The sequence below is a fragment of the Hemicordylus capensis genome, chromosome 14, assembly GCF_027244095.1.
Source record: "Hemicordylus capensis ecotype Gifberg chromosome 14, rHemCap1.1.pri, whole genome shotgun sequence".
NCBI lineage: Eukaryota > Metazoa > Chordata > Lepidosauria > Squamata > Cordylidae > Hemicordylus > Hemicordylus capensis.
The window spans coordinates 6,491,722-6,519,228 of NC_069670.1; the positions used below are offsets into that span (position 1 = coordinate 6,491,722).

The window sequence follows — 27,507 nt, forward strand, 5'->3', positions numbered from 1 at the left end:
AAACCGAGGAGACTGTGCCTGCATTAAAAGTGTTTGCTGACCAGTTTCTTGGTGATCTTATTTCGGAGAGCAGGTTTATACCCTAACCCCATGGAGGCCCCAGAGGCTTGGGATGGGAGTGCTGGAAGGACCGTCTGCCCCGCTACAAACCCACCAGAGCAGAGGTGGGGCACCTCTCATCCTGTCCCGCCAGAATGCCCTTCGGGGATTTCGGCTCCCCTTCGGAGCCCCTGCGGAGAGCAGTCTTAAGTTGCGTGGGGCAGGGGTGGAGAAGAAACAGGGCCTTCCCAGTGGTGGCCCTTCCGGAGTTCCCTCCCTCTGTCCATCCGCCCGGCTTCTTCTGTCAAGGGCGGCTGCAGAAAGAGCGGCTAACTGAAGCTGCACGTTTCTGCAGTCTCTGCACCCCTGAAGCCCCCCACCTCATTAATTTATCTATCATCTTTATCTTGTGTAGTAATTTATTCCACACCTTTTGGCCCTCAAGATGAAGGCCCCTAAAGTGGCTTGCAAAAGGTATAAAGAAAAATATATCAAATTGGTTGAAAGCACAGAAAACAAAACCAGCTCAAATGACGTTAAAACTCAGATCAGCATGAAACAATTACTGGGGAGACGGAGAGAAACAGTCACTGGTTTCAGATGTGGTGGAACAAAAACATCTTCGTCAAGCAACAGAACTCCCAACAGGGAGGAGATGAAGCAGGCCTCATGAGGCAGGGAGTTCCAGAGGCCTGTGGATGTGGAGCAGGGTCTTGGAACATGAAGTAGGTCTAGCCAAGAAGTAACTAAGGCTGCAGCTTCCAAAGTATGGGTCATGACGACTCAGTCCTGGGTCACAGAATATTGGGTGCTGCAACCTTTGATAACTGACATTTTAATGGCCTATCACAGCAGGAAGCGGAACTCAGCCTGATAATCTTTCATCTGCCATTTAAAACATTTTACGAGTCAGGTCTTTGTCTAAGGTGTCAGTTCAATGTTAAGTTCAGTACTTTGAACCGGCAACTTTTTGCTTGTTAGTCAAGCATTTCCCTGCTTGCAGCAGCTTAAATTGCACACAGTTGTGAAAGAGAGTCATTGCCGGTGGCTTCTGAAAGCTTTTCTGTCAGTTTCTTAGCTTTGAGTTTTGCAATTGCTTTGGAATTTTGCAATCTGTGTTTGGAAAGAAGGAAATACACACTTTGTCTTGTTTATTGACTTGGGAGGATTATCTAAACAGGTTTTATTCATATAGTCTCTTGTTTAATAAACAAGAGCCTGAGCCTGCTTGGAAGGGAGGTATAAAAATAGCATAAATAAATAATAAAATAATAAAGGATGTCTGCTGTTTAATACTCTTGGCTGGTTTGATTTTCACTGTAGTTTCTCAGTGTTCCCTTCTAGTGTATATCCATTTTGTATTTCTAACTGTGTTTGTATGAAAATATATTTTGGAGGGATTTCCCGAAGAGTCCCAAGGCCTGAGATGGGTTTTTCTTCTCTTCCCCTCTTCTTTTTTTTAATACTTCAGAGGGACGCCAGAGCAGTACTTTTGCCCCAGGGCATCTGCTAGGGTTGTGCACGAAACGGGTTTTGCATTCTGTTTCGAGCTCGAAACGAAACCCAGTTGGCCGAAGCATTTAGTCGAAACCGTGACCGAACTGGCTGTTTCGACACTCAAAATGTTTCGAGTGTTTCAGCCAAGGATTTTAAATAAATATTTAACCTTTTCCCCAGCCCCCCATAGGATCCTACAACCACCACATTTCAAGGACATTTCGAGGGTTTTTGGAACATCGTGTTTGACATTCACGTACTTGCAGAAAAACCAGCGTGGGACCAAAAAATACCTGAGACTGTCGTCGTCGTTTTGACTACAGGTGGAAAGCTATATATTTGGGTGACTGCTGGTGTCTGGAAACTCCCAGCATCCCCATCACAACAGTGTGCCTGGGGATGATGGGTGTTGTAGTCCAGCAACTGGAGGACCTCAGATTGGCCAGGGCGTACTGAATCTAGCACTGCACAAATGGATGGAAATTGATAGGATAAAGGGTCAGAAATGGTTGGAGTAATACTTGATATTTTGTGGCCAATTATTTGAATAGCCTGGCATGTTCCGGTGAAGCTTAAATTATCTGCAGCCCACTAGGAACGAGACTGGTTGGGCAACAACCCAGAGTGCTTGTGCAGCAACGAATGCCAGAGAGCAAATGCATCGTGGCATCTGCACCTCTTTTCCTGGGGTAGAGAGCCCACCAGATGCCAAAGTGCTGAACTCAGGCAATAATCCAGAAAGAAATGCCCAGAATGGTGGCATTCTATGTGGTATGGAAAAGAGCTCTGCATATGCTCAGGGGTACCCTTGTGTTGCCTGTATTGTTACTCCAAACGTTCTAAAGCGGCAGCCCGGGCTTGGGCAAGCTGAAGCATGCGCACTAGGCGCCGGCGGAGCCGACTTGGAAATGACCGTTGGCTCCCAGGCGCGCGCCCGCCTGATCCGGAGGCGCCTCAGCGCGACTGTGATTGGCCAAGGGTCGCGCACTGCGCCTCCCCCCCCCCTTTGCATTTGTCCAGAATCCCCCTTGCGCGATGCGAGGGTGCGGGGCGATGAGGAGGCGGCGAAGCAGCACCCCCTAGAGATAAAAAGAAAAAAGACCAGAGTAGCAAAAGCCGATAACCGTTGGATCCTACCTTTATCATAGGTTTTCAAGAGCGCTTTTAAAAGGCCTTCCTCCGTCTCCGCTAGATACACAGGCTGGAAAGTCTGGTTTGGAAGCCTGTGATTGGTTAGCGTTCCTTACGGGCGCAGAGCGGCATGGGTAACGTGCTGCTACACCCGGCTGCAAGACTAGAGCGCTGTCGCTCTAGGCCCGGCGTCCCTATGGTGGGCGTGGGAGGCCGGAAGTGCCTGCCTGGAGGAGGGCAAGGGAGTGCGACGCTCTAGGCGTTTTTCTCTCCCTTATCCCTCTCGCCCCGCCCGCCCGCCCGGCTCGCCTCCCTTCTTCTCGCGAGAGGAGGAGCCGGGAGTGCCTGCCTTTCGCCAGAGGAGCCCCTCGTAGCCGCGCCGGCGGTGCCCCGAGCGATGGGAGTGGGGAGGTGAGACCCCGAGGCCTCGCCCCCTCGCGTCCGGGGGTGGCGTGGCGGCCCCTCAGCCCGAAATGGCCCTGGGAGGGGCGACCTACAAGGCCTCCATCCGATGCGGGGGGGGAGCCCCGCGAAACCCCGCCCCCTTTATTACCCCGGGTCTCCCCTCCTCCGGGGGTCCCTCCTTACTCCGGATGGGGCCCCTCTGGAGCCTCCCCTCGGAGAAGGGGTGGGGGGAATGAGGCCCTTCATGCCTTGCCTGCCCCCTTGCTTGGGAGCCACCGTCAGTTCCTAAGAACGTGGAAGCTGCCATCTGCTGAGTCAGGACCTTGCTCCCCCTAGCTCAGGATTGTCAACCCAGGCTGGCAGCTGCTCCTCCAAGGCTGCAGGCAGGAGTCTCTCCCAGCCCTTTCTGGAGATGCTGCCAACCTTTTGCAGGCAGGCAGGCTCTCTACCACTGAGCTAGGGCCCCTCCCCTCTGGGGAAGATTTTATGACGCTCCCATGTCATCTCCCATTCAAATGCAAACCATGGCAGGCCCTGCTTAGCACAGGGCTTGCTACCACAAGACCCGCTTTCCTCCCCCGGCATGCAGTGGATTTGGACCCCGTGGCGAACTCCATGACAAATTGATAGAGTTGGGAGGTTTCCTAACGGCATCCAGTCCAATTCCCTACCACAAAACCAAACCGTGCAACTTGCACCACCACTGCCACCCCGCCCCTGGCCTCGGGTTGCCCCGTGCAATCAAGGCAGTGCCTAGTCGTGAGCGGAAAGCATGGGCCGCCTGCGTAATGGCCAAGAGACACTGGCTCAGTGTGCAGCAGCAGGGGAGGCAGTGACCGTGCATATTCTGTGCCTGCATGGAAAACCTGCAGAATGAAGTCTGCTGGGTGAAGGATTCTGCTGCCAGGATCTCTTGACAGTTACGGGACTGGACTTGTCATGGCCCATAGCAAGATCGGAATAAACTGAGCAAAGCAAGCTGACTGCAGATCTGCATAATTTAAACAGATGGCCAAATCCAGCTGCGGTTGGCACAGCGTCTGGTTGAGCCGTGCAGAATTTGGGGTCTCTTTTTAGCACCGAGGACACAGCCCTGTTCTTGAGGCTTCCATGTAGCAGGTTAAATATAATGAGCACCCTTGAGGCCTTGGGATGGAGCAGCCGCAGACCAGTACAAGAATAATACATAATAATAAACAAACAAACAAATAATAAACAGCAAAATAAACAATCAGGGTTGTAATTCAGTAGTTAAGCTTCAACGTCAATCAACTAGATGGTGTTCTTAATGAGCTCCTGGTGAATTTTATTGGCTATTAAACAGAACTTAGCCACATTTATCAGATATTAAATCGTTTGGGTTGGTTAAGAGATAATTGAGATAAAAAGGATCTGTACAACCTGGATGACCACTAATAAGAGGAGTTATATATTTATGCCACAAATTTTGATAAAATTGACAGTAAAGGAGCATGTGTGCCATCATTTCAATAACTCCCGAGTTGCAATGACAAGTATGTTCTTTATAGGGGATTTTTTTTATCTCTCCCTTCCAGAACTGCTATGTGTAAGGCATTATACCATGCTTGCGGCAAAGCTCTGGTATTTTGGCACTGTTATTTGTCCCCTGCTGACTGAGCAAAGAGGCACCTTTTCAGTGTTTATTCTCTTGCATTTAGCAGGGGGAGAGCAACTGGCCCTCTCCATCCCCAGCACAGCATCCCTCCAATGGCTGTGGCCTATCTTATGTTTCCTTTTTAGATTGCGAGCCCTTTGGGGACAGGGAGCCATTTTGTTTGTTAGTTTATATCTGTGTTAAACTGCTTTGGGAACTTTGGTTGAAAAGCAGCATAGAAATATCTGTCCTATTTGTTTTTGCCATATCGGTTCTCATGACCCCCCATCTGCCCTTACAGATGCCCCGCCACTGTTCTGCCACTGGCTGTTGTACCCGAGACACACCCGAGACCCGGAAAAGAGGCATTTCCTTCCATCGGTGAGAGTGCGCCCTCCCACTTGGATCAGTGAACATGTTCAGCGATTGGCAGCCTGGGATGAGCCTGCTGCTGGGGAGCACAGTTGCAACATCCCGCTGCAAACCAGCAGGGCCCCGCAGAGGCTGATGTCCTCTTCCTGTGGCCACCCCCACTATTGTCTTCCTGACTCAGATAGCCAGGTCTGGTCTCCCTCTTTGGCCCCCGGTGCAGCCTCAAAGACTTAAGATGGGCTGCAAATCAAAATCCCGGACTCAGTAGGCAGCCCAAGCGACTGCACTTGTATTTCATGTCGATGGCTTGAAACTAAGGTTGGGGCTTTGTGGACATCAGAGATGCTCTTCCCAGAGCGGCCCCATCCCCAAAGGGGAATTACCTTCCAGGGCTCACACATGTAGTCTCCCATCCAAATGCAAACCAGGGCGGACCCTGCTTAGACAAGGGGACAATTCGCCCTTGCTGCCACAAGACTGGCTCTCTTCCCTGCTTCCCCACTTGTCTCTGTCACCTCTTCTCCTTGCTCCGGGACCGTAGCCCACCTGCATCAGAAACCTTCCCTGCAAAGTGTGAGGTAGGGCTGTCTCTGTGGCCATTCCCAGCGTTCAAGGGCCTGGAGGGACAGTGCTACAATTCTCTTTCCAGCTGGGGAGAGAACCTTGGGGTAAAGGACTGTGGGAGCCCCAAGGGTTCAGATTCAGTTCGGCACTAGCCCCTGCTCCCTCTAGGGCGGCGGTTCCCAACCTGTGGATGTCCTCCCAATGTGGCTGAACTACAACTCCCATCATCCCCCCCGCTACAGTAAACAGAGGCTGGGGATGATGAGAGCTGTAGTTCAGCGAGGCTGCCCCCTTGACAGGAAACTCCTGGGGTGAAATGTTTAGGCAAATCCCCTCCCAGGGTTGGGAAGGAGGCATCTCCTGTTTGCCCCACTAACGGTGATTTGCGCCCTCTCTGTCGCCCAAGGCTGCCAAAGGACAACCCCCGGCGGGCCACTTGGCTGGAGAACTGTCGACGGAAAGACATGAGCGGCCAAGGTCTCTGGGACCCTGCCTCCAAGTATGTTTACTTTTGCTCCAAGCACTTTGAGAAGAGTTCCTTCGAACTGGTTGGCACCAGGTAGGTCGCTGGAGTCCTAAGGGCGGGCTTGCAAAGGCCCAGCAGAGTCCAGACCATCCGGTCTGGTCTTGGTAGGAACAGGAGAACAGCCCAGCGGGATCAGGCCCTGTTTCACACAGTGGCCCACCAGATGCCTCTGCGGAGCCCACAAGGCAGACAGAGATCATGAGGGGGAACAGGGTCCAATGGTCATCTCTCTGTTTGTAAGAATTCTTGCAGAGAGCATGGAGAAGGGAGGTCAAAATGACTTGAAGTCTGGGAAGCCAAACAAATCTTGAAGGCCGGGAAGAACTATTAGGGAGATCTAATTATGGCTGAGGACCAGGTTACCTGGGCGAGCCTCGTCTTCTGCTCGATCCCCACCACACATGAAGGTCATTGAGAGAGGTCTGCCTCTGGACACCGCCAGCTCGTCTGGTGGTGACTTGGGAAAGGGCCTTCTCTGTAGCCGCTCCTGGGATACGGAATGCGATCCCTAGAGACATTTGTGGTTTGACATCTTTACCAGCCTTTAAAAGAGCCCTTCAGACACATTTTTAAAGCCAGGCTTTTAGTAATCTTTGAATGTTTTAGGAACATCGGAAGCTGCCATATACTGAGTCAGACCACTGGTCCATCTAGTTCAGTCTACCCAGACTGGCAGCATCTTCTCCAAAGTTGCAGGCAGGAGTCTCTCTCAGCCCTCTCTTGGAGATGCTGCCAAGGAGGGAACTTGGAACCAGAGCAGCTCCATCCCCTGTGGGGAATATCTTACGGTGCTCACACCGTATCTTAAGTCTCCCATGCAAATGTAACCAGGGTGGACCCTGCATAGTTATGGGGACAAGTCATGCTTGCTCCCCCAAGACCAGCTCTCCTCTGTTTTAAATGGTTTTTTAAAGGTTTGTCTTGTTTCGTTTTTGTTGTGTTTCCGTTTGTGATCTGCCTAGAGCCTTTGGAGTCCGGCAGTATATACATAAAATAAAGTAATCATCAATAGGTTTGGGTTGTTTCGGGATGGCAAGTTTCTAATTTTTAGTATCTATCCAGGAAACAAACAAAAAACCCGACATGAGAAAACAGGGGAAAGGTAGAGTGTCCAAACTAGAAGCCAAGAGGCTTTTAGCCTTTTGCACTGAGGATTCTTAGGACCTGCTGTGGCAAACCCGGGTGCCATGCTAAAAGGGTTCTGCTCCTTACCCACACTGTTCAATCAGCTTGACAAAATAATGGGGATGTGGAGGGTCAGCACATGCTGTATGGGAGCAGGTTGAATTGGATGCTCTCTGTTGTCTCTTTGTGCGGGGGGGCATCTGAATCTATAAGATCACAAAGACGGGGCTGCTCATTTCAGACCCGGGACACCTGCATAAACCGGAATCGGGGCCAAGGGTATTGTGAAGTAGAATTCAGAGACCTCCTTCTTCACGAGGAGTCCCACTGAGATCATCCAGAGAGATCCGGACAGGCGCCCAGAGACTCTGGAATGCGCTCGCTGCTGAAATAAGAGCCTCCCCATCTCCCCCAACGTTTCAAAAAGTCACCCAAGGCACACTTATTCACCCAAGCCTTTTAACTAGCATTGTGGTTTAAAATCATTTCCATTTTTGGTTTAATTTTTTTTTTTTAATTAAATTTTTTAATTTAATTTTTTAAACCACCCAGAGATGTCAGTTTGGGGCGGTGTGCAAATAAAACAAAAAAGGGAATGAGTGACAGATGCCGCTCCCATTAAACCTCACCGCCGTGGTCCACAGTTCAGAGAGGAACGCTGAGCCCTCTGGGTCCCGCACGAGCTTACCTGGGTCAATGTTTCCTTTGTAGCGGTTACCATCGGCTCAAGGAGGGTGCTGTCCCCACCATTTTTGAGCTCCACGCCAAGCCCCGTCGGAAATCCAAGCTGGGCAACTCCAGACACCCGAAGCATCAGCAGAAGCAGAGGTGAGTGCTGGCCTCCGGACGGTGCCTTCCCTGGCTTGCTGACAGCTTTCTTCCCTTCATGACTTGCTGCCCCCATCTGGGAATGAGCCTGAGTGGGAGGGATTGTGGGGTGGAATTGTGAAGGCTCAAGCTGGCAGCCAGGGCAAGGATGGAGGGATGTGCACAAAAAGCGGTTTCCCCAGTTCAGTTCGAGTCCGAAGCGGGCTGGAACCGAACCGGGAAAGTTCGGTTTGGGCACCCCTGAAGAAGGGGCCAGGCTTGGCTCAAATTCGAGCCGGTTCTGGCCCGGTTCCGGGGTGCCAGGGGTGTGTGTGTGTGTGTTGTTTTTTAAGTGGCGGGCTTACCGCCTCTGAGGCCCTGTGGCGGGGAGGTCTTCAGTATTTCCTTTCCACCTTTCTGAGGTGGTGAAACAGCCTGGGGGGAACTGGGGGGAGGCCGGCGGGGGGGGGGGTGAAACCGCCAGAGACCCTGCTGTGGCAGCAAACCCACCCACCCTGCTGCCGAGGCCGCTGAACCCGGCGGCAAGGTGGGGGGAGAACCCCCGATCTGGGGGGCGGGTGGGGGGCGGGTGGGGTTCGGCGCTACCTCAAGCCAGACTGGCTTAATGTCAAACCGGCTGAAGTGTGCTCCAGTTTGCACATCCCTACAAGGATGGGATGTGGTGGGAAGAGGACTAGTCTAATATGAAGAACCCAGAAACAGGATTGTGGCACTGGAGGAGTAATAATGGGACTTGTCCCGGAGCGGGCAAACATTGTAGCTGGGCATGATGGGAGTTGTAGTTCAACAACAGCTGGAGGGCCACCGATGGGGAATCCCTGCCCCTCTGGTCCTCACAACAGCTTCCTTGGTTTCCTGTGTCCAAGTGTTGGAGTAAGACTGGGGAGACCCGGGTTCAGGTCCCGTCAAATGGATTGGGTGACTCTGGGCTCTGAGATTTCTCTCTCGGCCTAATCCGCCTCACCGGGTTGCTGTGAATATCGACATAGCCCTGGACACCGTTCTGGGCTCCGAGGAGAAGGAGCCGGATCGCAAGGTTAACCTGCTGCTCCTTGCGGGCCTGCGTGACTTTGGGGGAGGGAGGGAGGGCCAGACCCTCCCCATTCGCTTTCCGGCCTGATCCTGGCTCTGCCCCTTTCCCCGCAGCTCCGACTCCTGCCCGGAGGAGCAGCCGGCCCCCCTGTGCGCGGACATCTCCTGCTTCCCGGCACAGGAGCTCCCCAGCCCGGGGGCCGCTCCCACCAGCGGTGGGCTCCGAAGCCAGCCCGTCCTCCCCGGACCCGAGCCGGACCGCCTGGCCGCCCTGTCGGACATTCCTCTGGAACAGTCGCCGGCCGCCACGGGCCAAGAAGAGGCCTCCCCGTTGCCCGCCCTCCCGGAGCCCCCGCCGGGCGACCCCTCCCCGCCGGTCTCCCTCTCCCTCTACATGCTGCGCCTGCCCCCGCCGGCCGGCGCCTACATCCAGAACGAGCACAGCTACCAGGTGGGCAGCGCCTTGCTCTGGAAGCGGCGGGCGGAAGCGGCCCTCGACGCCCTGGGGAAAGCCCAGCGGCAGCTGCAGGCCTGCCGGCGCCGCGAGCAGCGTCTCCGCCTGCGCATCTGCGAGCTGCAGCGGGAGCGGCGGCCCCACGGCGGCGGCGGTGGCGCCGACCCCCAGCGGAGGCTGAAGGAGCACCTGCAGGTCTTCCAGCTGCAGCTCCTCAACGACCTCGAGTGACCCCGGGAGGGGCCGAGGCGGACCTTTCCCTGCCGGGCGCCCCCTCCGCTTGCCGTCTGGTGTCCCCCGTGGCCACGCCGTGGGTCCGGGCTCCGGCCCCTGTGAACTCGCCGGCCCTTCGGCACCCACTGCCTTCCCCCCCCCCCCCCCACCGTTCGCGTCTACTCTGTATCTGTAAATAAAGATGGTTTTGTATGAGTGAATGCTCCCAGCACGGCTCAAATAAATACTTCTGGTGAACAATCACACGTTGTTAGCCGCCCCATAACCCATTGCTCTCTGCGCGGCTCACAGCCCAAATCTAGGTGCTTGTAGCCCAGGGCTTCCCAACCTGTGGTCGAGGCGTTGCTGAACGACAACTCCCAGCGACTATTGCTGTGAGCTACGATAAATTGTAGCTATGGATGATGGGAGTTGTAGTTTGGCAACATCTAGAGCAGGGTTTCGCAATGTGTGGGTCCCCAGATGTTATTGGACTTCAACTCCCATAATTCCCAGCCCCAGTGGCCTTTGGTTGGGAATTATGGGAGTTGAAGTCCAATTACATCCGGGGACCCACACGTTGAGAAACCCTGATCTAGAGGACAACAGGTGCAAAGACCCTGGACTACAACTCCCATCATCCCCAGCCACACTAAGTTGTAGCTGGGAGTGATGGGAGTTGTAGTTCGCCATCATCTGGAGAGGCATCAATATACAGCACAGCACAAGGGGCCGTGTGCCATTTCCGGCAAGTTAGCTGCTTGGATTTGCCCATGAGGGGCTTGAAATAATCGTCCGTGAGTGGGAGGGCATTCTTCCTGGTCTTATTATTACCGTCTTTACCTGAATCCAAGGCGAGGTTTTTTCCAAGTTAGAAACTGGGGTGTCCTCTTCGGTCCTCTGTTTAGTTCACTACAGGTATAATCTGTATTTAATATCTCTTTTTAAAGGGGTCACCTGAAATTCAGTCGTCTTACACGCAGCTAAATACAATCATCATGATAAAATAGTTAGCCACGCCATAACAAGCCGTTTTCTGGGCAATACAACAGTAAAATCATCCAATTAAAATACAACAAAAAACAAAAGCCTGAGTGAACAGAAGAGTCTCCACCTGGCATCTAAAAAGAACAAAGTGATGGTGCCAGGCCAGCTTCCCTGGGAAGGCTATTATTCCATAGAAGGGGGGCCACCACCAAAAAGGCCCTCTCCCTAGCCACCACGCACCTCACCCCGCTTGGCAGTGGCACTCGGAGCAGAAGACCTTAAGGTCCAAGTAGGGACATATGGGGCAAGGCACTCTTTCAAGGAACCTGGTTCCAAGCTATTTAGGGCTTTAAAGGGCTCAAGCCATCTCTGAATTGGGCCCGGAAACAGACTGGGAGCCAGTTCAGCTGAAAAAGGACTGGCATGATATGATCAAAATGCCCAGCCCTAGTAAATAATCTTGCAGACCGTTTTAGGAACGTAGGAGGCTGCCATATACTGAGTCAGACCATGGGCCATCTAACTCAGTACTGTCTACACCGACTGGCAGCGGCTTCTCCAAGGTTGCAGACAGGAGTCTCTCCCAGTCCTATCTTGGAGATGCTGCCAGGGAGGGAACTTGGGACCTTCTGCAGGCAAGCAGGCAGATGCTTTTCCCAGAGCGGCCCCATCCCCTAAGGGGAATATTTTATAGCACACAAAGTCTCCCATACAAATGCAAACCAGGTTGGACTCTCCTTAGCAAAGGGGAGAATTCATGCTTGCTCTCACAAGGCCAACTCTCCTGCCTTTTCAGAGGCAGCCCCACATGGTGGTACATTGTACATAGGTAAACACAGCACTCTTAAGGATCTTAAGACCCTATAGGCCAGCCTGCTGCCCCACAAAATTACTTACACACACACATCCACACAATATATATAACGGCTGACATATTGAGGGAAATGACTTCAAGTAATGTCACTGACATTTTAAAAAAAACCCTCAAGTTAAGCAATGCCTAAATTGTACTTTTAATAATAATACAGTAATGTTCTTTGAGTAATGTCCAGATTAAGCCAACCCGTATGCTTTGATGGCATAAGCAACATTAGGAAGCAAACCCTGTCGGCTGGAGCTGAGCTTGTTCTGGTCTACACGGTGCAGTCGGACGATGTGGTGGAGTCCCAGCGGTGTTGCGACAGACAGGAATACAGTGTAGGGATGCTCCTTCACATAAGAATAATGCCCTGCAAGAAGAAAACACACCAAGGAGAAAGGCTTCATCTTTCTGTTTGCAGAGAATGTGTTTGTCTGCATAAGAACATCAGAACAGCCCCGCTGGATCAGGCCCGAGGACGCCCATCTAGTCCAGCATCCCGTTTCCCACAGCGGCCCACCAGATGCCTCTGGGAAGCCCACAGGCAAGAGGGGAGGGCAGGCCCTCCTCTCTCCTGCTGCTGCCCCCCTGCAACTGGCATTTAGAAGCATCTTGCCTCTGAGGCATCAGAGCATCCTTGGAAGCAGGGCCCCATATACCGATCACTTCTTAGGAAGCTGCCCTCTACTGAGTCAGACCCTTGGTCTATCTAGCTCAGTATTGTCTATCCCAGACCGGCAGCGGCTTCTCCCAGGTTGCAGGCAGGAGTCTCTCTCTCAGCCCTGTCTTGGAGATGCTGCCAGGGAGGGACCTTGGACTCTCAGATGCTCTTCCCCATCCCCTAAGAGGGGGAATCTCTCACAGTGCTCACACATGCAGCCCCCCATTCACATGCACACCAGGGTGGTCCCTGCTTAGCAAAGGGCACTGTGCCTGCTTGCTACCAGTCGACCAGCTCTCCTCCCATTCTAGGAAAAGGTGAAGGAGTGACATTGACAGGAACCTTCAGTTGCAGATGCTACCTGAGACTCGTGGAATCTGAGAATCGTGGTACGGAAAGCAACTGAGCCCGCTGAGCGGGTCAGCCCCGCCCCCGCCCCGCCCCTCTCCCCAGTTGTCCCCGCCCCTCGCTGGCTCCGCCCCTCTCTCCCGGCCCGCCGCCGGGCTCCAGCAGGTGGAGCCCCAGCCAGGAGTGCGGAGCCCGCTCGGGCTGCCGAGGCCCCTCTTGCTGGCTGGCGGGCGGGCGCGGGAGGGAGGGAGGAAAGGAGGGCCGGCTTGCGCGCGCGCGCGGGATGCGCAGCCAATCCGCGCCGGCGCTGCCCGCGAGCCGGACGGGCTGGAGAGTTCGGGGTGACCCGAATTAGTAGCTACCCAGCTCGGGGTGTGTGTGTGTGTGTGGCTGGCGCTTGTACCCCCCCTTCCTCCTCCCCCCCCTTTCCTTACATTTAAAGCAAGAGGGGGAGGGAGCGCAGCGCGGCAGGCAGAGTCTCCGCGGGGCCGCTGCCCGCCTGAGCCTCGCGCGGGGCCCGGCGCTGGGCCACGGGGAGCGGGCGACCCCGCCTGCAGACGCGGCTGCTGCTGCTGCTGTGCGCGCGCGCGCCATTGTCCGCCCCGCGGGCGCCGCCGCCGCCGCCGCGGAAGATGGCCAAGGTGCAGGTGAACAACGTGGTGGTGCTGGACAACCCCTCGCCCTTCTACAACCCCTTCCAGTTCGAGATCACCTTCGAGTGCATCGAGGACCTCTCCGAAGGTGAGCCGCCGCCGCTGCAAGGGGCGGAGGAGTCCGCGCCTGCGGGCGGGCCTGAGCCTGGGCTGGAGCCGAGGAGGAGCCGCCGGCAGGCAGGCAGGAGGCCCCTCGCTTGCTCCACGAGGAAGCTGGCGAGGAGAACAAAGGCTTGCGCGCTTGCTGCTTCCCTGGCCCCGCTGCTGCTTAGACAGATGCAATTGCAAGCAGCCTCCTCCTCATCATCATCATTATAGCTATTCTCCTCATGAGGAGGGTAACCGTTGCCCATGCAAGGGGCCCTTTGCACCCCGACCTAGTTAAGGGGGCCCCAGCAGGTCAGGATCCGGCCCCGCTTGCCCAGCGAGGCTCTGGCTGGAGAGGAGGAAGTTGCCCAGGCACTGCTGGTAAGAGCGGCCGCAGCCATGTTGCCAGCATGGGATGTCCTGGGGTGCAGAGGAGAGCTGGGGGGCTTAAGGCAGGGCTGCTCCAACTGGGCTCCCCGGAGGTGGAGCATTCAGGCTGAGTAGGTGGCCTCGGCACACGCAGGGGCGGGGAGGTGGCTGGACTACAATGCCCATTGGCCCTTGTGGCTAGGGGTGATGGGAGTTGGAGTCCAGGAACATCTGGGGACCACCCCCACCCCCCCAAGTTTGCCAGTAGTGAGGCCTGTAAACTTTCCCTCCTAAATATCGGCCGGGAGGGCAACCTCTTCTGTCCTCGCTTCTCGGCAGTGACTCCTCCCAGGTTGTAGGCAGGACATTTGAGGAGGACTCTTGCAGGACATGCGCTAAGTATTACAGGACTAGACAAAAGGCGACAATTGCCTTAAAGGTGAAGTTGTGCCATCGAGTCAATTTCGACTCCTGGCACCCACAGAGCCCTGTGGTTGTCTTTGGTAGGATACAGGAGGGGTTGACCATGGCCACCTCCCATACAGGATGAGATGATGCCTTTCAGCACCTTCCTAGATCGCTGCTGCCCGATATAAGTACCAGCGGGGATTCAGACCGGCAACCTCTTGCTCCCTAGGCAAGTGACTTCCCGGCTACGCCTTAGTGACCCCAAAATGTTGGACCTTGAGGCAAATCATAAAAACAGTTAAACACAACTTCTCAGTGGCAGGCATATTTATTTACTAGGACGAGAAGAGCAATTATTTTCAGGCAGTGCCAGAAACTGAAATTGGACCTCTAAAGGTAAAGTGTGCCGTCAAGTCAGTTTCAGCTCCTGGTGGCGCCCCACAGAGCCCTGGGGTTGCCTTTGGTAGAATACAGGAGGGGTTGACCATGGCCTCCTCCCGCGCAGTTTGAGATGATGCTTCTCAGCATCTTCCTAGATCGCTGCTTCCCAATATAGTACCAGTAGGGATTCGAACCAGCAACCTTCTGCTTGTTAGTCAAGCATTTCCCTGCTGCACCAATTAAGATGGCTAATACACTTCTAGTCCTCATTTAAAGTTGTCTAAACAATGCTAACTTGGGCTCACTCCCAGCCGGGTGACATCTGGAGCATACATATCTGTAACCTTGCCACAGGGCCCTGGAACACGCTTCCAAATGAATTCAGAACTGCCCCATCTCTGGCTGTTTTAAAGTGACTCTTGAAAACACCCCTGTTTTATCAGGCTTCCTGGTCATGATGTGTTAAAGTTTTGTTATTAATTAGATTTCTATATCGGTGCTTTTATTATATTTTGCTTTATGTGATTTACATCACCCAGCAAGTTTCATGGCTGAATGGGGATTTGATCTCAGGTCTTCCCGGTCCTAGTACAGCACTCTGACCACTACACCACACTAGGTCAGTATTGCCTACACAGACTGGCAGCGGCTTCTCTAATGTTGCAGGCAGAAGTCTCTCTCAGCCCTTAGAGATGCTGCCAAGGGAACTTGGAACCTTCTGCATGCAAGCAGACAGATACTCTTCCCAGAGTGGCCCCATCCCCTCAGGGGAATATACTCACACCTGCCTCCCTTCAAATGCAAACCAGGATGGACTGTGCTTAGCAAAAGGGACAATCCATGCTTCTTGATACTGCTGCCCCAAACAAAACTCATTCTGCACAGGGATAAAAATTTTTAGAGAGAATATTGAGTCCCAGTAAAGTTCACTACCTGCTTTCCAACGAGCGTATTTAGAATCATAGACTTATTTTCATATCTAGAGATCAGAGGTTGGAACAGATAGTGTTAGAAACAACTGTGTTTGTTTTATGGTTTGTTTGTTTGTTTTAAGTAAATGCAAAGTACTTCATGCAATTTTGTTTAAATATTTCTTCTTCCTATTTAGATCTGGAATGGAAAATCATTTATGTAGGCTCAGCAGAAAGTGAGGAGTATGATCAAGTTCTAGATTCTGTGTTGGTGGGCCCCGTTCCTGCAGGAAGACATATGTTTGTGTTTCAGGTCAGTCTGTTTTTACTACAGAGATACTACAGAGTTGTGTGTGTTGATCAGGGATGTGCATGAAATTCACTCGATTTGATTTGAATTCAAATTGATTCAGGTTTGAAACCATTGAGTAGAGTGGAGATTCACTCGAATCGATTCAAATTCGACCAAAGTCGAATTGAATTTATTCAAGTTAGATTCGACTGTGGGCAAGTTTGAATCGACTTGAGCAAATCTCCAATTCAGTGGTTTCAAATCTGAATCAATTCAAGTGAACTTCGTGCCTAGTGCTGATGTTCAGATGCTGCTCTCAAAACACAGGGTGTGCGACTGCTTGTCATGAAATAAGATGCATGTGAAAGTTGCTGCTGTCATATGCTTAAGAGCTTTCTAAATCTAAGCTTTAACCCAGGCTTGGACAGCCTCTTGTCTGGATGTCAGCTTTAACCTAGTTCTAGCCTGCGCACACATGTAGAACCACTCATCATGAGAATCATGTTGTTTGGCCCCAGGAAGCTCTATAAGGACAAGAAGATAGGAGAATCCACACTTGAGCTATACACTTGCCGCAGTCCAAGTGGTCTTATGTATTATATATTTTGAAGAGTGAGTTTGTGTGAAATAAAATGTGACTTTCTAATTACCTACTATTACCAAATTTTGCATGAAGAATCCTGCCACTGAAATTATTATTAAAAGCACTGCTTTTTACACTGGAATATGCTCTGAATTAATCGTATTTTGTCCTCAGATTTTTAAGACTCAATATTCAGCTCAGTAATGCCAAAGCAACAGAATGCCCAAGAAAAGCCGATCTTTCTCAGATTCAAATTCGCTCTCAGATTTAATGGGGAATTCAAATTTAACATCAGTCGTCTTTATACAATAAAATGAATCATGTTTGAAGTTGGAAGCCTACAAATTTCAAATTTTCCTCTCACTTCCCTTTTGCACCCCACTTCTTAAAACTCTATTACATATATTTAATTTATGGAACTTTCACGTATATTGCGTTTATTGAAAATTTATTTTTACGTATATTGTGTTGAATGTTTATTGAACTTTCCTAGACGTTCTGTGCAAAATGACTTTGCCCAGTCAATGACGGGCCTAACCTGCTAGTTTTGATATATTGGAGAGTGTGTGTGGGGAGAAGGCACAATCCCTTTAAACTGAGGGCTTCCACAGCCTCTAACACTGAGGAGAGGAGGCCATCCCTGCTCCTCTGCTCACTGCCACTACCGTATTCACGGTGCTCCCCCCAACTATAGCAGGAGCCATTTGTGGCTCACAGAGTTCATAGTCTGACCATTTATGGTTTTAAGAAGCTGCCATATACTGAGTCAGACTCTTGGTCCATCTAGCTTAGTATTGTCTACACTGACTGGCAGCAGCTTGCCTTACCTGGAGATGCTACCAGGGATTGAACTGGGGACCTTCTGCATGCAAAGCAGATGGAGTTACGGCCCCATCCCCATAAAGACATTTTTCCTTGCAATTTTTTGCTAAATAGAAACTAAGAGGAATTGCAAACCAAAGGAGCTAGAGTGCGAGGGGTGTGTGTGTGTGCGCGCTCCATGCTTTTAAAAGGTACATAGTGTGTGTTAAAGGTGGGGGGGTGCTGATCCATTCCATTCTAATTGTTTTGTGTGCTTACTGCAGGCAGATGCTCCCAACCCAGGACTTATACCCGACGCAGACGCGGTAGGAGTAACAGTCGTTCTAATCACCTGCACCTACAGAGGTCAAGAATTTATTAGAGTTGGCTATTACGTAAACAACGAATATACTGAAACAGAACTGAGAGAAAATCCTCCCGTAAAGCCAGACTTTTCTAAGGTAGGACATGCTCTGTTTTTAGCTAAATAATATCTTTTTGATCTTTATAAATATACTGAATTAAAATACTTAAAAACCTGAATAAAATTATTTATTTATTTTATTTACATTTTATATCCCACTCTTCCTCCAAGGAGCCCAAAGCGGTGTACTAGCTGAAAAAACTATTAAGCAAAATGTAGTTGCTACTTAGTTTGTGCAGTGAACATAGGAAGCTGCCTTCTGCTGAGTCAGACCCTTGGTCCATCTAGCTCAGTATTGCCTACCCAGACAGGCAGTGGCTTCTCCAAGGTTGCAGGCAGGAGTCTCTCTTGGCCCTATCTTGGAGATGCTCCTAGGGAGGGAACTTGGAACCTTCTGCTCTTCCCAGAGCGGCCCCACCCCCCTAAGGTGAATCTCTTAGGGTGCTCACATGTAGTCTCCCTTTCAAATGCAAACCAGGGTAGGCCCTGCTTAGCAAAGGGGACAATTCGTGCACAGTGAAAATGTGCGGTTTGCATCCAACCCATCAAAGAATTGTGGAAGAATTGTCCTAAACGTCCATCTGGGAAAGACAATTTCCTCAGTGCCAGAACTTCTTGAGATAATAAAGTTGCTTTGAAGTACTGGCACAGAGTTTATTATTTATTAAGCACATTTTTATACCGCCCCAACCCCGGGTCTCAGGGCGGTTCACAACAAACAAACAAACAAACAAAATTAAAATCAATTAAATACTAAAAACAATTTAAAATAAATCAATAAATAATCCAAAACTTTAAAAGTTAAAAAGCTAAAAGGCCTGGGTAAAAAGATAAGTCTATCCCGTCTGGGTAGACGATACTGACCTAGAGGAACCGAGGGTCTGACTCAGTGGGAGGCCGCTTCCTACGTTCCCTATGGCTGTTCCAGGAATCTGCAATACTACCGGATGCTTTTTCTTTTCCAGCTGCAAAGGAATATTTTGGCGTCAAACCCTCGGGTCACGCGATTTCACATTAACTGGGAGGACAACGCTGAAAAACTGACAGACGCAGAAAGCAGCAACCCAAACCTTCAGACACTCCTTTCCACAGACGCGCTGCCTTCTGCTTCAAAAGGGTGGTCGACGTCGGAAAATTCACTTAACGTTATGTTAGAGTCGCATATGGACTGCGTGTGACTGGCTAACCCCCCTTCAGTGGTGCTCCGTATGTGCTGAGCGGTCAAAGAACACCCATCACCAGACCTTCTTTCCCGGGAAGTACCTATTCACCAAAATGCGAAGAATTGGTTTAAAATTTTAAAAAATAAAAATCCCCCCCCCTTCTGTAGAAAGTTTATAAGAGAAGTATTTGAGTGGCTGTATAATAAAACTATTTTTAAGTAATTCTCTGAGGTTTTTGTTGAACGGAGCGTTTTGAAATGTATACTTCCCACCCACCCTGCAATCGTAAACAGCGAGGCTTAGAAGGTGATGCCGTGGTGCACCTAGGCATTTTGGGAGGCTAGACCTAGAGAGCTTTGGAGGCCCACCCCCCACTGACCTAAGCCACTGGTCCAGGAGGGGCTAGGCCTGGCTGGCCGCTCGCACCTGTGCAGGGCAACTCGTGAGCATCACAAAGCGACTGACATCACATACTTGCAATGATTGTACCTTCGGAGGGAAGAGGAGAACTGGTCTTGTGGTCCCTGCCCGACCCCTGCCAATATCTTCGGCTGTGACAATTGATCCGGTAGACGGCACCTTCCTATGTTCCTAGCTTATGGTTTCAAGAAAAACTGTCTGGACTCTGTGGCTCCCTTCTGGGTATTCTAACATCTTGCAATAGGCAGCATGAACTGTCCCTTTGCTAAGCAGGGTCTGCCCTGGTTTTGCATTTGGTTGGGAGACTATGTGTGAGCACCGTATGATAGGGGATGGGACCGTTCTGCCTGCTTGCACGCAGAAGGTCCCAAGTTCCCTCCCTGGCAGCATCTCCAGGTAGGGCTGGGAGAGATGCCTGTCTGCAACCTGGGAGAAGCCGCTGCCAGTCTGGGTAGACAGTACTGAGCTGGATGGACCAAGGGTCTGACTCGGCTTCCTATGTAATCTCAGGCAGGTCTCTTTCCTACCCTTGCTATCTGAGATTTTTAAATTTGAGGACCTGGTGGTTGAAGCTGGGTCCGTCTATATCCACACGTGTGTGCTCATTTACCAAGGAACAGTCTCCCAGGGTGGTGGGTGAGGCGTCGTCTTCCAGTGCTGAGATGCAAAGCCTCTTTTCCACTTGGCTACTAGCTGCATTACTACCAGCAAACGGAAGTCCTTTTTCACACAATGCATAATCAACTTGTGGAATTCTCTGCCACGAGATGTGGTGACAGCCAACAACCTGGATGGTTTTAAGAGGGGTTTGGATAACTTCATGGAGGAGAGGCCTATCAAGGGCTACTAGTCGGAGGGCTGTGGGCCACCTCCAGCCTCAATGGCAGGATGCCTCAGTAACAGTCGCAGGGGAGTAACAGCAGGAGAGAGGGTATGCCCTCAACTCCTGCCTGTGGCTTCCAGTGGCATCTGGTGGGCCACTGTGCAAAATGGGATGCTGGACTAGATGGGCCTTGGGCCTGATCCAGCAGGGCTGTTCTTATGACACAGTAAATTTGGTATGCATTAGAACAACATACAGATATGAGAAATATTTATATACCGCTTTTCAACAAACATTCCCAAAGTAGAAATTTTAAATGGTTCCATGTCCTCAAAGGGTGCATAATCTAAAAAAGAAACATACGGCAGACGCCAGCAATAGCCACAGGAGGGATGCCGTGCTGGGGATGGATAGGGCCAGTTGCTCTCCCCTTGCTAAATACAAGAGAATCGCCTCTTTTTTAAAAATGCCTCTTTTGTTCAATTAGCAGGGAGCTAACATAAGGCTCTCATCAGACCTTAAGGTAGTCCAAATAATGCTGTTAGGGAAAAGGGCTGCCCCACCAATGGCTCCAGCTGCCTGCCTCAACATCTGTCCCACTCAACAGCAGGTTTGCAGAATTTTTAGCCAAGGTGGTCGAATGGCCAGTTGTCTGATGAGTGGGGAACGTTTGCTGTGAAAAGCATATTTAGGCTGCCAGGATGTATGGGCAGCTATTTTGGGAAAGGATGGTGGGAGGGGCGAGTAGTTGTGCTGATAACAAGAATTTGGCAGCCCTTGTGGTAGCAAGCATGAATGGTCCCCTTGGCTAAGCAAGCTCTGCCCTGGTTTGCATTTGAATGGGTGACTACATGTGAGCCATGGAAGATATTCCCCTTAGGGGATGGGGCTGCTCTGGGAAAAGCACCTGCATGCAGAAGGTTCTGAATTCCCTCCCTGGCATCTCCAAGACGGGGCTGAGAGAAAGACCCCTGCCTGCAACCTTGGAGAAGCTGCTGCCAGTCTGGTAGACGATACTGAGCTAGATGGACCAAGGGTCTGACTCCGTAGAAGGCAGCTTCCTATGTTCCTAAGATCCATGTAGCAAGGTAGCACTTAAGAATCTGAATGTGGCAGATGTTTAGCTAACTACTGACTTTCTCTCTGCCAAATAGATAATGTGTTTGGGGCAACTGGATTTGGAGTTTCGCACTCCAGCTTCTTTGAGCTTGAGACCCCTGACCTGATTTGAGAATCATCGTTTACCTGCACTTGTAGATCCAATTCCTGCTCTCAGTACAGATCGTGGAGTAATCTTTACTGCATATTTTAGAAACTGAGATTTTCCTGTTCCAGGCTCCCCAGCCAATAACAGATGTGGTTCACCTTGGAAACAAAGGTGGAAACAAAAAGGTTTGTTAGACAGTACCAATCGTTTTATATGGCACTGCAGAAATCTGAAACGCTACCTAGCTATATGGGTATTAGTTGTCCCTTGCCAACCACAAGAGTTCTGTTCCGGCAAAACCTTGCGGTTGGCGAGCCATTGAAATCAATGGCAAATGGGGGTTAGAGGAATCGCGGTTGTGAAAGGACCTCAAAATACAGTAAAAATAGGGGGGAAACCCCCTCCAAAGCACCATGTCAATAAGAAGAGTGAAGGGGAACCCCCCAAGATCACCCCCTGACCCCCCCATCACAAAAACAAACAAACCCCAAAGTGCCAAAAATCCTCACCAAACCGTGGATACTCAGGTCGCTTGAGGATACTCAAAATCCCGATCAGGAAACCCGCATTTGGCGAGGGATGACAGTACATATATACTCAAAGCACAGTGGGGGAGAAAGGCAGTGTCTAGCTGCCCCGTGCCGTGATGATGATGTGATCCTACCTTTCTTTAACATCCCTCTTCCAAATTCACTTTGGTATTGGACTTTACCCTGATTCCTTACCCTGAACTGAAATACGGCCTACGTATGTGTAACAGCGTTTTCTTGAATACTCTAGTCCAGTCTTTGACCCAACAACAGAAGAACAGCACAGAGCATAGTGTAAGTAGTACAAACAGTACAAATACATCATATCAGAGTCTCCATAGTACAATGTATAAGTCAAAGCCACACACAGAATTATGGGTGCATAATCAGCTGAGAGAAAAGAGGTGTATTCATCATCCATTCTATAAGGCACATTTAATGAGGGGAAATAATAGAAATAAGAATGCCTCTATAAAATGGCCAAAAGAAAAGAAAATGGGTCACAGATTCATTAGTAGACATACTGTTTTTCTACATTCTGTAGCTTCGACAGGGACACTCAGTATGATCAGTGTCCCTCCGAGCAAATTACCCTGACCGCCCTGATGAATTCTATGTGAGCGATCTCTGATCTCATAGCGATGACAAAACTACTTAGGCAGTCGCTAAGTTTTGACTCTTTGCCATGAGAATTCGAAGAGTGTATCTGTATAGTTAGATTTCATCAGGTTTACAAATAACTGGATTCGTTTATTGTTACGGCTTGAGCTGTATGTCTATATTTTTCTGGCCGGCGCCATAAATAAACAGGAATGAAGTGAATGCACACACACGTAAAAGCCTCACATATGAAGCAAAAACGTGTTCTTTATTGAGATTGCTGCTCCCAGTTGCCTTCACTCTGCCGACTTAAATGCTGGGCTGGGCTCCTGACAGATTTATGCGGCTGCACTCTGTGAAAACATAATTGAGTGGAGAAAGTAGCCCAGATGGTTTGATCACAGATTCACGCCGCGCTGGTCCAAAGGACCCCCTTTCGCTCGCCGCACTGCAGCACCGTCTTGCTCACAATCCTGGCTGCGATGTGCATAGAGCACAAGGATGGAAGAGGAAAGGGGCGAGCGTTGCGTTAGGAAGGCGCTGTGAAAAGGTAAGCGGTGCCCTGGTCTGCGTGCAGCTTCAGTCTCCCTTGAGGCTGTTTCTGGAGCTCGGTTCTCATCCGTTTGCACGGAAAGTTTTTTATAGAATGGAAGGGTGAACGTCCCTCCAGCACCTTTTACGCATGTGCATTTTAAAAGGCGTTTATTCATCATCATCATCATCATCATTATTATTTATTTATTTGATTTCTATACCTTCCAAAAATGGCTCAGGGCGGTTTAGATCAACACCCTCCCCTTCCCAATTATCTCCTCCCAAAGAGTTGGTCTTGTGATAGCAAGACCTCTTGCTAAGCAGGGTCTGCCCTGGTTTACATTTGGATGGGAGACTCCATGTGTGAGCACTGTAAGATGCTTGGGGGATGGGGCCACTCTGGGAAGAGCACCTGCTTGCTTGCACACAGGTCCTTCAAATGCAGGGTACAGACAGGACATGGACCGCTTTACTTGCGTTCAACAACACATGTAAATGACTGTACCTGTGGGCAGATCTTCTGTACCTATATAGACTGCATACTCATTTCACGGGTGTTGAACAGAATGTGTGAACGGGCCTACTGAGTTTCCATTTTACAGGAAAGAAAAACTCAAATCACAATAAAGACAAGTGGTTTTAGGGACCACAGTCAATGTATCCAAAGTTGACCCACATTGAAGCGGAGAAAGGCTGCCATATTGGGCTGGCCAAGGGCTCTTTGCCCTTGTAAGTGAGAGAGAGTCCTGACCGTGCTTTGGGCCCTGAGCCCCCGAATTTGATCGCTCAGCTATGGTGAGCCCAGCTGCTAAAGGTCAGGGCAAAGTAAATATTAAATACTTTCTATCTATATTAATCTATCTATCCTTCAATTTATCAATTTTATTATTATTATTGTTTATTATTATTATTTAGTCTTTCTTTCTTTCTCTTCCTTCTTACCTGTTAGTAAGTAAGTAAGTAAAACTTTACTTTGGTCGTAGACCAGCAATACAACAGTCAGTCAGTCATGTTTATTTACGGTCATAGACCAAAACTGCAATACAACAGTATAAAACAAATTAGATAACAACAACAACAGACCAGGAAAATAATGACCATCAATCATGCTCTGCACCCCCACAGTGATGTAGATAGGCTCTACCTCTCTCACAGCTCAGGTGGAAGAGGAATGCTGCAAGTCCATCAAACAGTAGAGGAGGAGAAAAGAGGCCTTGAAGAATATATTAAGGACAGTGAAGAAGATGCACTTCAAATGGTCAATAACGAGAAACTATTCAACACCAATGAAAGAAAGCAGGCCTACAAGAAAGAACAAGTCAAGAACCAAGCAGAAAAATGGAAAAAGAAGCCACTGCATGGTCAATATTTGCACAATATAAGTGGAAAATCAGACATCACCAAGACCTGGCAATGGCTTAAGAATGGCAACTTGAAGAAAGAAACAGAGGGTTTAATACTGGCTGCACAAGAACAGGCACTAAGAACAAATGCAATAAGAGCAAAAGTTGAAAAATCCACAACCAACAGCAAGTGCCGCCTTTGTAAAGAAGCAGAGGAAACCGTGGACCACCTAATCAGCTGTTGTAAAAAGATCGCACAGATTGACTACAAACAAAGGCACGACAAGGTAGCAGGGATGATACACTGGAACATCTGCAAAAAATACAAGCTACCTGTAGCCAAAGATTGGTGGAACCATAAAATTGAAAAAGTTGAAGAAAATGAAGATGTAAAAATATTATGGGACTTCCGACTACAAACAGACAAACATCTGCCACACAATACACCAGATATAACAGTAGTTGAGAAGAAAGAAAAACAAGTTAAAATAATCGACATAGCAATACCAGGTGATAGCAGAATAGAAGAAAAAGAAATAGAAAAAAATCACCAAATACAAAGATCTACCAATTGAAATTGAAAGGCTGTGGCAGAAAAAAACCAAAATAATCCCAGTGGTAATTGACACCCTGGGTGCAGTTGCAAAAGACCTTGAAGAGCACCTCCACACCCATCGGGGCCACAGAAATGACCATCAGCCAATTACAAAAAGCAACTTTACTGGGAACAGCCTATATTCTGCGACGATATCTATAACAACTGACAATAAAATTCAGTCATCCCAGGTCCTTGGGAAGGACTCGATGTCTGGATCAAACAAACCAGTCAATAACACCTGTCTGACTATGTAAACAACAACAACAACAATTAATAAGATAATCATATAAATCAGACTACATTTATATGCATTTGGCATATTATATAACAATATTTAGCCACAACATGAATAGCATCCGAATGAAGATTAGTGAGCAAATAGTTAAAAAAAATAAATCTCCACGACCCGGAACATTAATCAAAAGTGGGGCAACATTTGTTAATATCTATCTATCTGTCTGTCTGTCTATCTCTCTCATTAGCAGTTCCTCCACTTAATGTGGGGGTGAGTGAGTGGAGTTTCCCCCAAGAGCCAAGCGAATATATCATCAGCCCCACATGAACGGAGCCTAGCTGTGTTGGTGTTGTTGTTTCATGGCGGTGCCTTGGCGGCCATGCACACCCTGCCAACCCAACCTGGAGGGAGCGAGCGAGCCCCGGGATCTTCTTCCAAGAGCCCCCGCAAGCAAGAAGCAGCTCCCCGCCCCGCCCGGCCCGCTAGCCCCTTCCTCCTTCGCCCCGCCAGCGACCTGGAGGGAGGGAGGGAGGGAGCTTGTCTGGCCTCCGGAGGCAGAATCCAACAGGTGGCTCCGTGGCGCAATGGATAGCGCATTGGACTTCTAGAGGGTGAAGGGATTCAAAGGTTCCGGGTTCGAGTCCCGGCGGAGTCGCGGGTCGATTTTTTTCCATCCCTTATTTTCTATTTCTATTTATTTCTTTTAACCAAAGGGACTCCCCTGCCCTGTTGTTTTCACTTCGGGGTCAATGTTTGCTCTCTGGGCCCGCCGCGAAATCCTTCCAGTCCCCGAAGCAGCGAAGGCCGCCTTGGGGGGGGGAGGAGGAGGAGGAGGAGGAGGGCCTGGCCTGGCTGGGGGGGCGGGTCGCCGGGGTGGGGAGGGAGGGGTCTTGGGGGTCGCGACTCTCCCCCCACCCCCTGTTAAGCCTGTTTCAGTCCCGGCCCCACGGTGGGGGGGGCAGCGGCCTCCTCCTCCCCCCCACACCAGGCACGGCCCTGGGGGGGGCGCCTCCCCCTCCCTCTCTCGCCCCACCGGTGCCCCTCGGCCGCACTCACCCCCCCCCCAGACCCACAGCCGCAGGGGCAGCCCACCCCCCTTTCTCCACCCCCACACCCCCAATTCCCCCCCCCCCCGTTATACCTCTCAGGCTTCCGCCCCTCAGCCCCGGGGATTGGGCCCAGCCCTGCCTTGTCTTTCCTACTGAGCAGCTTCTCCTGCTGCTGCTGCCGCCGCCCAGCCCAGGCCTTTAAAGAGACACAAACCGACCCGGTGGGCTTAAAAGCCAAATCAACAACAACAAAGCATGTATGCCCCCCGCGCTCCCCCACTTTGAAGGGGGTGGGAACAGGGGCTGCTGCCAGCCGAGTCGGGCCCTTGCTCCAGCCAGTTCCGCCTGACCTGCTCTGGCTGGCAGCAGCGGCGCACCCCGCCGCCTCCAGTCCTGTCGCCCCAGGCAGGCCCGGGGGTCCTGCCTCGCCCTACTCCTGGGAGATGCTGCTGCCCCCTGGGGCCCAGGTGCTCTCCCACGGCCCCCATCCCCTGAGGCAGCAGTGGGCAAACTTGGCCCCTCGCCCCAGCTCCCATTGTGGATCGACAGCTCCTTCGTGCCACAATGTATTGCCTTATTTTATTTTATTTTTAGATTATGATTAATATTTATTTGCTGTATTTACCTGAATCCAGGTTTTATCCAAGTTTATTTATTTATTTATTGTTAAATGTATATACCGCCTTAAAACAGTCCCAAGGCGGTTTACAGCAAAATTTAAAAACAAGATAGTAAAAAAAGACACAATTAAAATATCAAGCTAAACATATAGAACAAATCTGATTAAAAATTCTCTGATATTGGAAACCAGGATCTACAGCTCCATCCTACCACAATGTATTGCCCTATTTTTTTTTTAAAAAATTATTAATGTTTATTAACTGTATTTACCTGAGTCCAAGACTAGGTTTTCTCCATGTTCTTTGATACTGGAAATCAGGATCTATAGCTCCATCATGCCGCAATATATTGCCCTGTTGGTTTTTTAATTGTTTATTTTTGAATAATGAATGTTATTAATATTTATTTACCTGAATCCAGGACTAGGTTTTCTCCAAGTTCTTTGACATTAGATATCAGGAGATTGTCTTAAATTCAGAGTCGTCTTTGATTCGAGTTAATGCAGTATTTCATCCCTGCCCTAAAGGGGGGGCGGTATCTTACAGCACTCACCTGTAGCCTCCCATCCAAATGCAAACCAGGATGCATCCTGCTTAGCAAACAAGACAAGTCACGCTTGCAGCTGCAAGACCAGCTCTCCTCTTGTCAATCCATGCGTGTGCCATCATGTCTGAATGCACTTATCACAGGAGTCAGGCAGCCAACCTGTTTGCTGGTAGCATTTGCATCACTGACCTGGCTAGAAAACATGTGTGTGTGGGGGGGGAAACAGCAACCATCTGACACCCCCTATCTATCTATCTGTCTATCTATCCATCC

The 27,507-nt window shown here is 50.3% G+C and overlaps 2 protein-coding genes, 1 long non-coding RNA gene and 1 other non-coding gene across 5 annotated transcripts; 3 read left to right on the top strand and 1 right to left on the bottom strand.

Moving 5' to 3' along the window:
- Positions 1–2,806: 2,806 nt before the first annotated feature.
- Positions 2,807–10,022, top strand: THAP7 (THAP domain containing 7). Of its 2 annotated transcripts, none has more exons than XM_053278833.1 (5): positions 2,807–3,078; positions 4,989–5,068; positions 6,030–6,182; positions 7,986–8,102; positions 9,249–10,022. In XM_053278833.1, the coding sequence occupies exons 2-5, from the start codon at positions 4,989–4,991 to the stop codon at positions 9,817–9,819; spliced, it is 921 nt and encodes a 306-aa protein (XP_053134808.1). In that variant the 5' UTR covers positions 2,807–3,078; the 3' UTR covers positions 9,820–10,022. The 2 variants fall into 2 exon arrangements, with proteins under 2 accessions (XP_053134808.1, XP_053134810.1); XM_053278835.1 differs by having other exon boundaries at positions 6,030–6,122.
- Positions 10,023–11,782: 1,760 nt separating this feature from the next.
- LOC128337637 (uncharacterized) lies at positions 11,783–26,505 on the bottom strand. Its single transcript, XR_008312352.1, has 3 exons — positions 26,160–26,505; positions 21,217–21,336; positions 11,783–12,017 (listed from the first exon to the last, which is right to left on the bottom strand). It is a non-coding gene; the product is annotated as an uncharacterized LOC128337637 (long non-coding RNA).
- ASF1A (anti-silencing function 1A histone chaperone) lies at positions 12,860–18,950 on the top strand. The gene is made up of 4 exons (XM_053278865.1): positions 12,860–13,397; positions 15,663–15,778; positions 17,426–17,602; positions 18,531–18,950. The coding sequence occupies exons 1-4, from the start codon at positions 13,289–13,291 to the stop codon at positions 18,741–18,743; spliced, it is 615 nt and encodes a 204-aa protein (XP_053134840.1). The 5' UTR covers positions 12,860–13,288; the 3' UTR covers positions 18,744–18,950.
- Positions 25,589–25,673, top strand: TRNAR-UCU (transfer RNA arginine (anticodon UCU)). The gene is given in 2 exon segments: positions 25,589–25,625; positions 25,638–25,673. It is a non-coding gene; the product is annotated as a tRNA-Arg (tRNA).
- Positions 26,506–27,507: the final 1,002 nt, after the last annotated feature.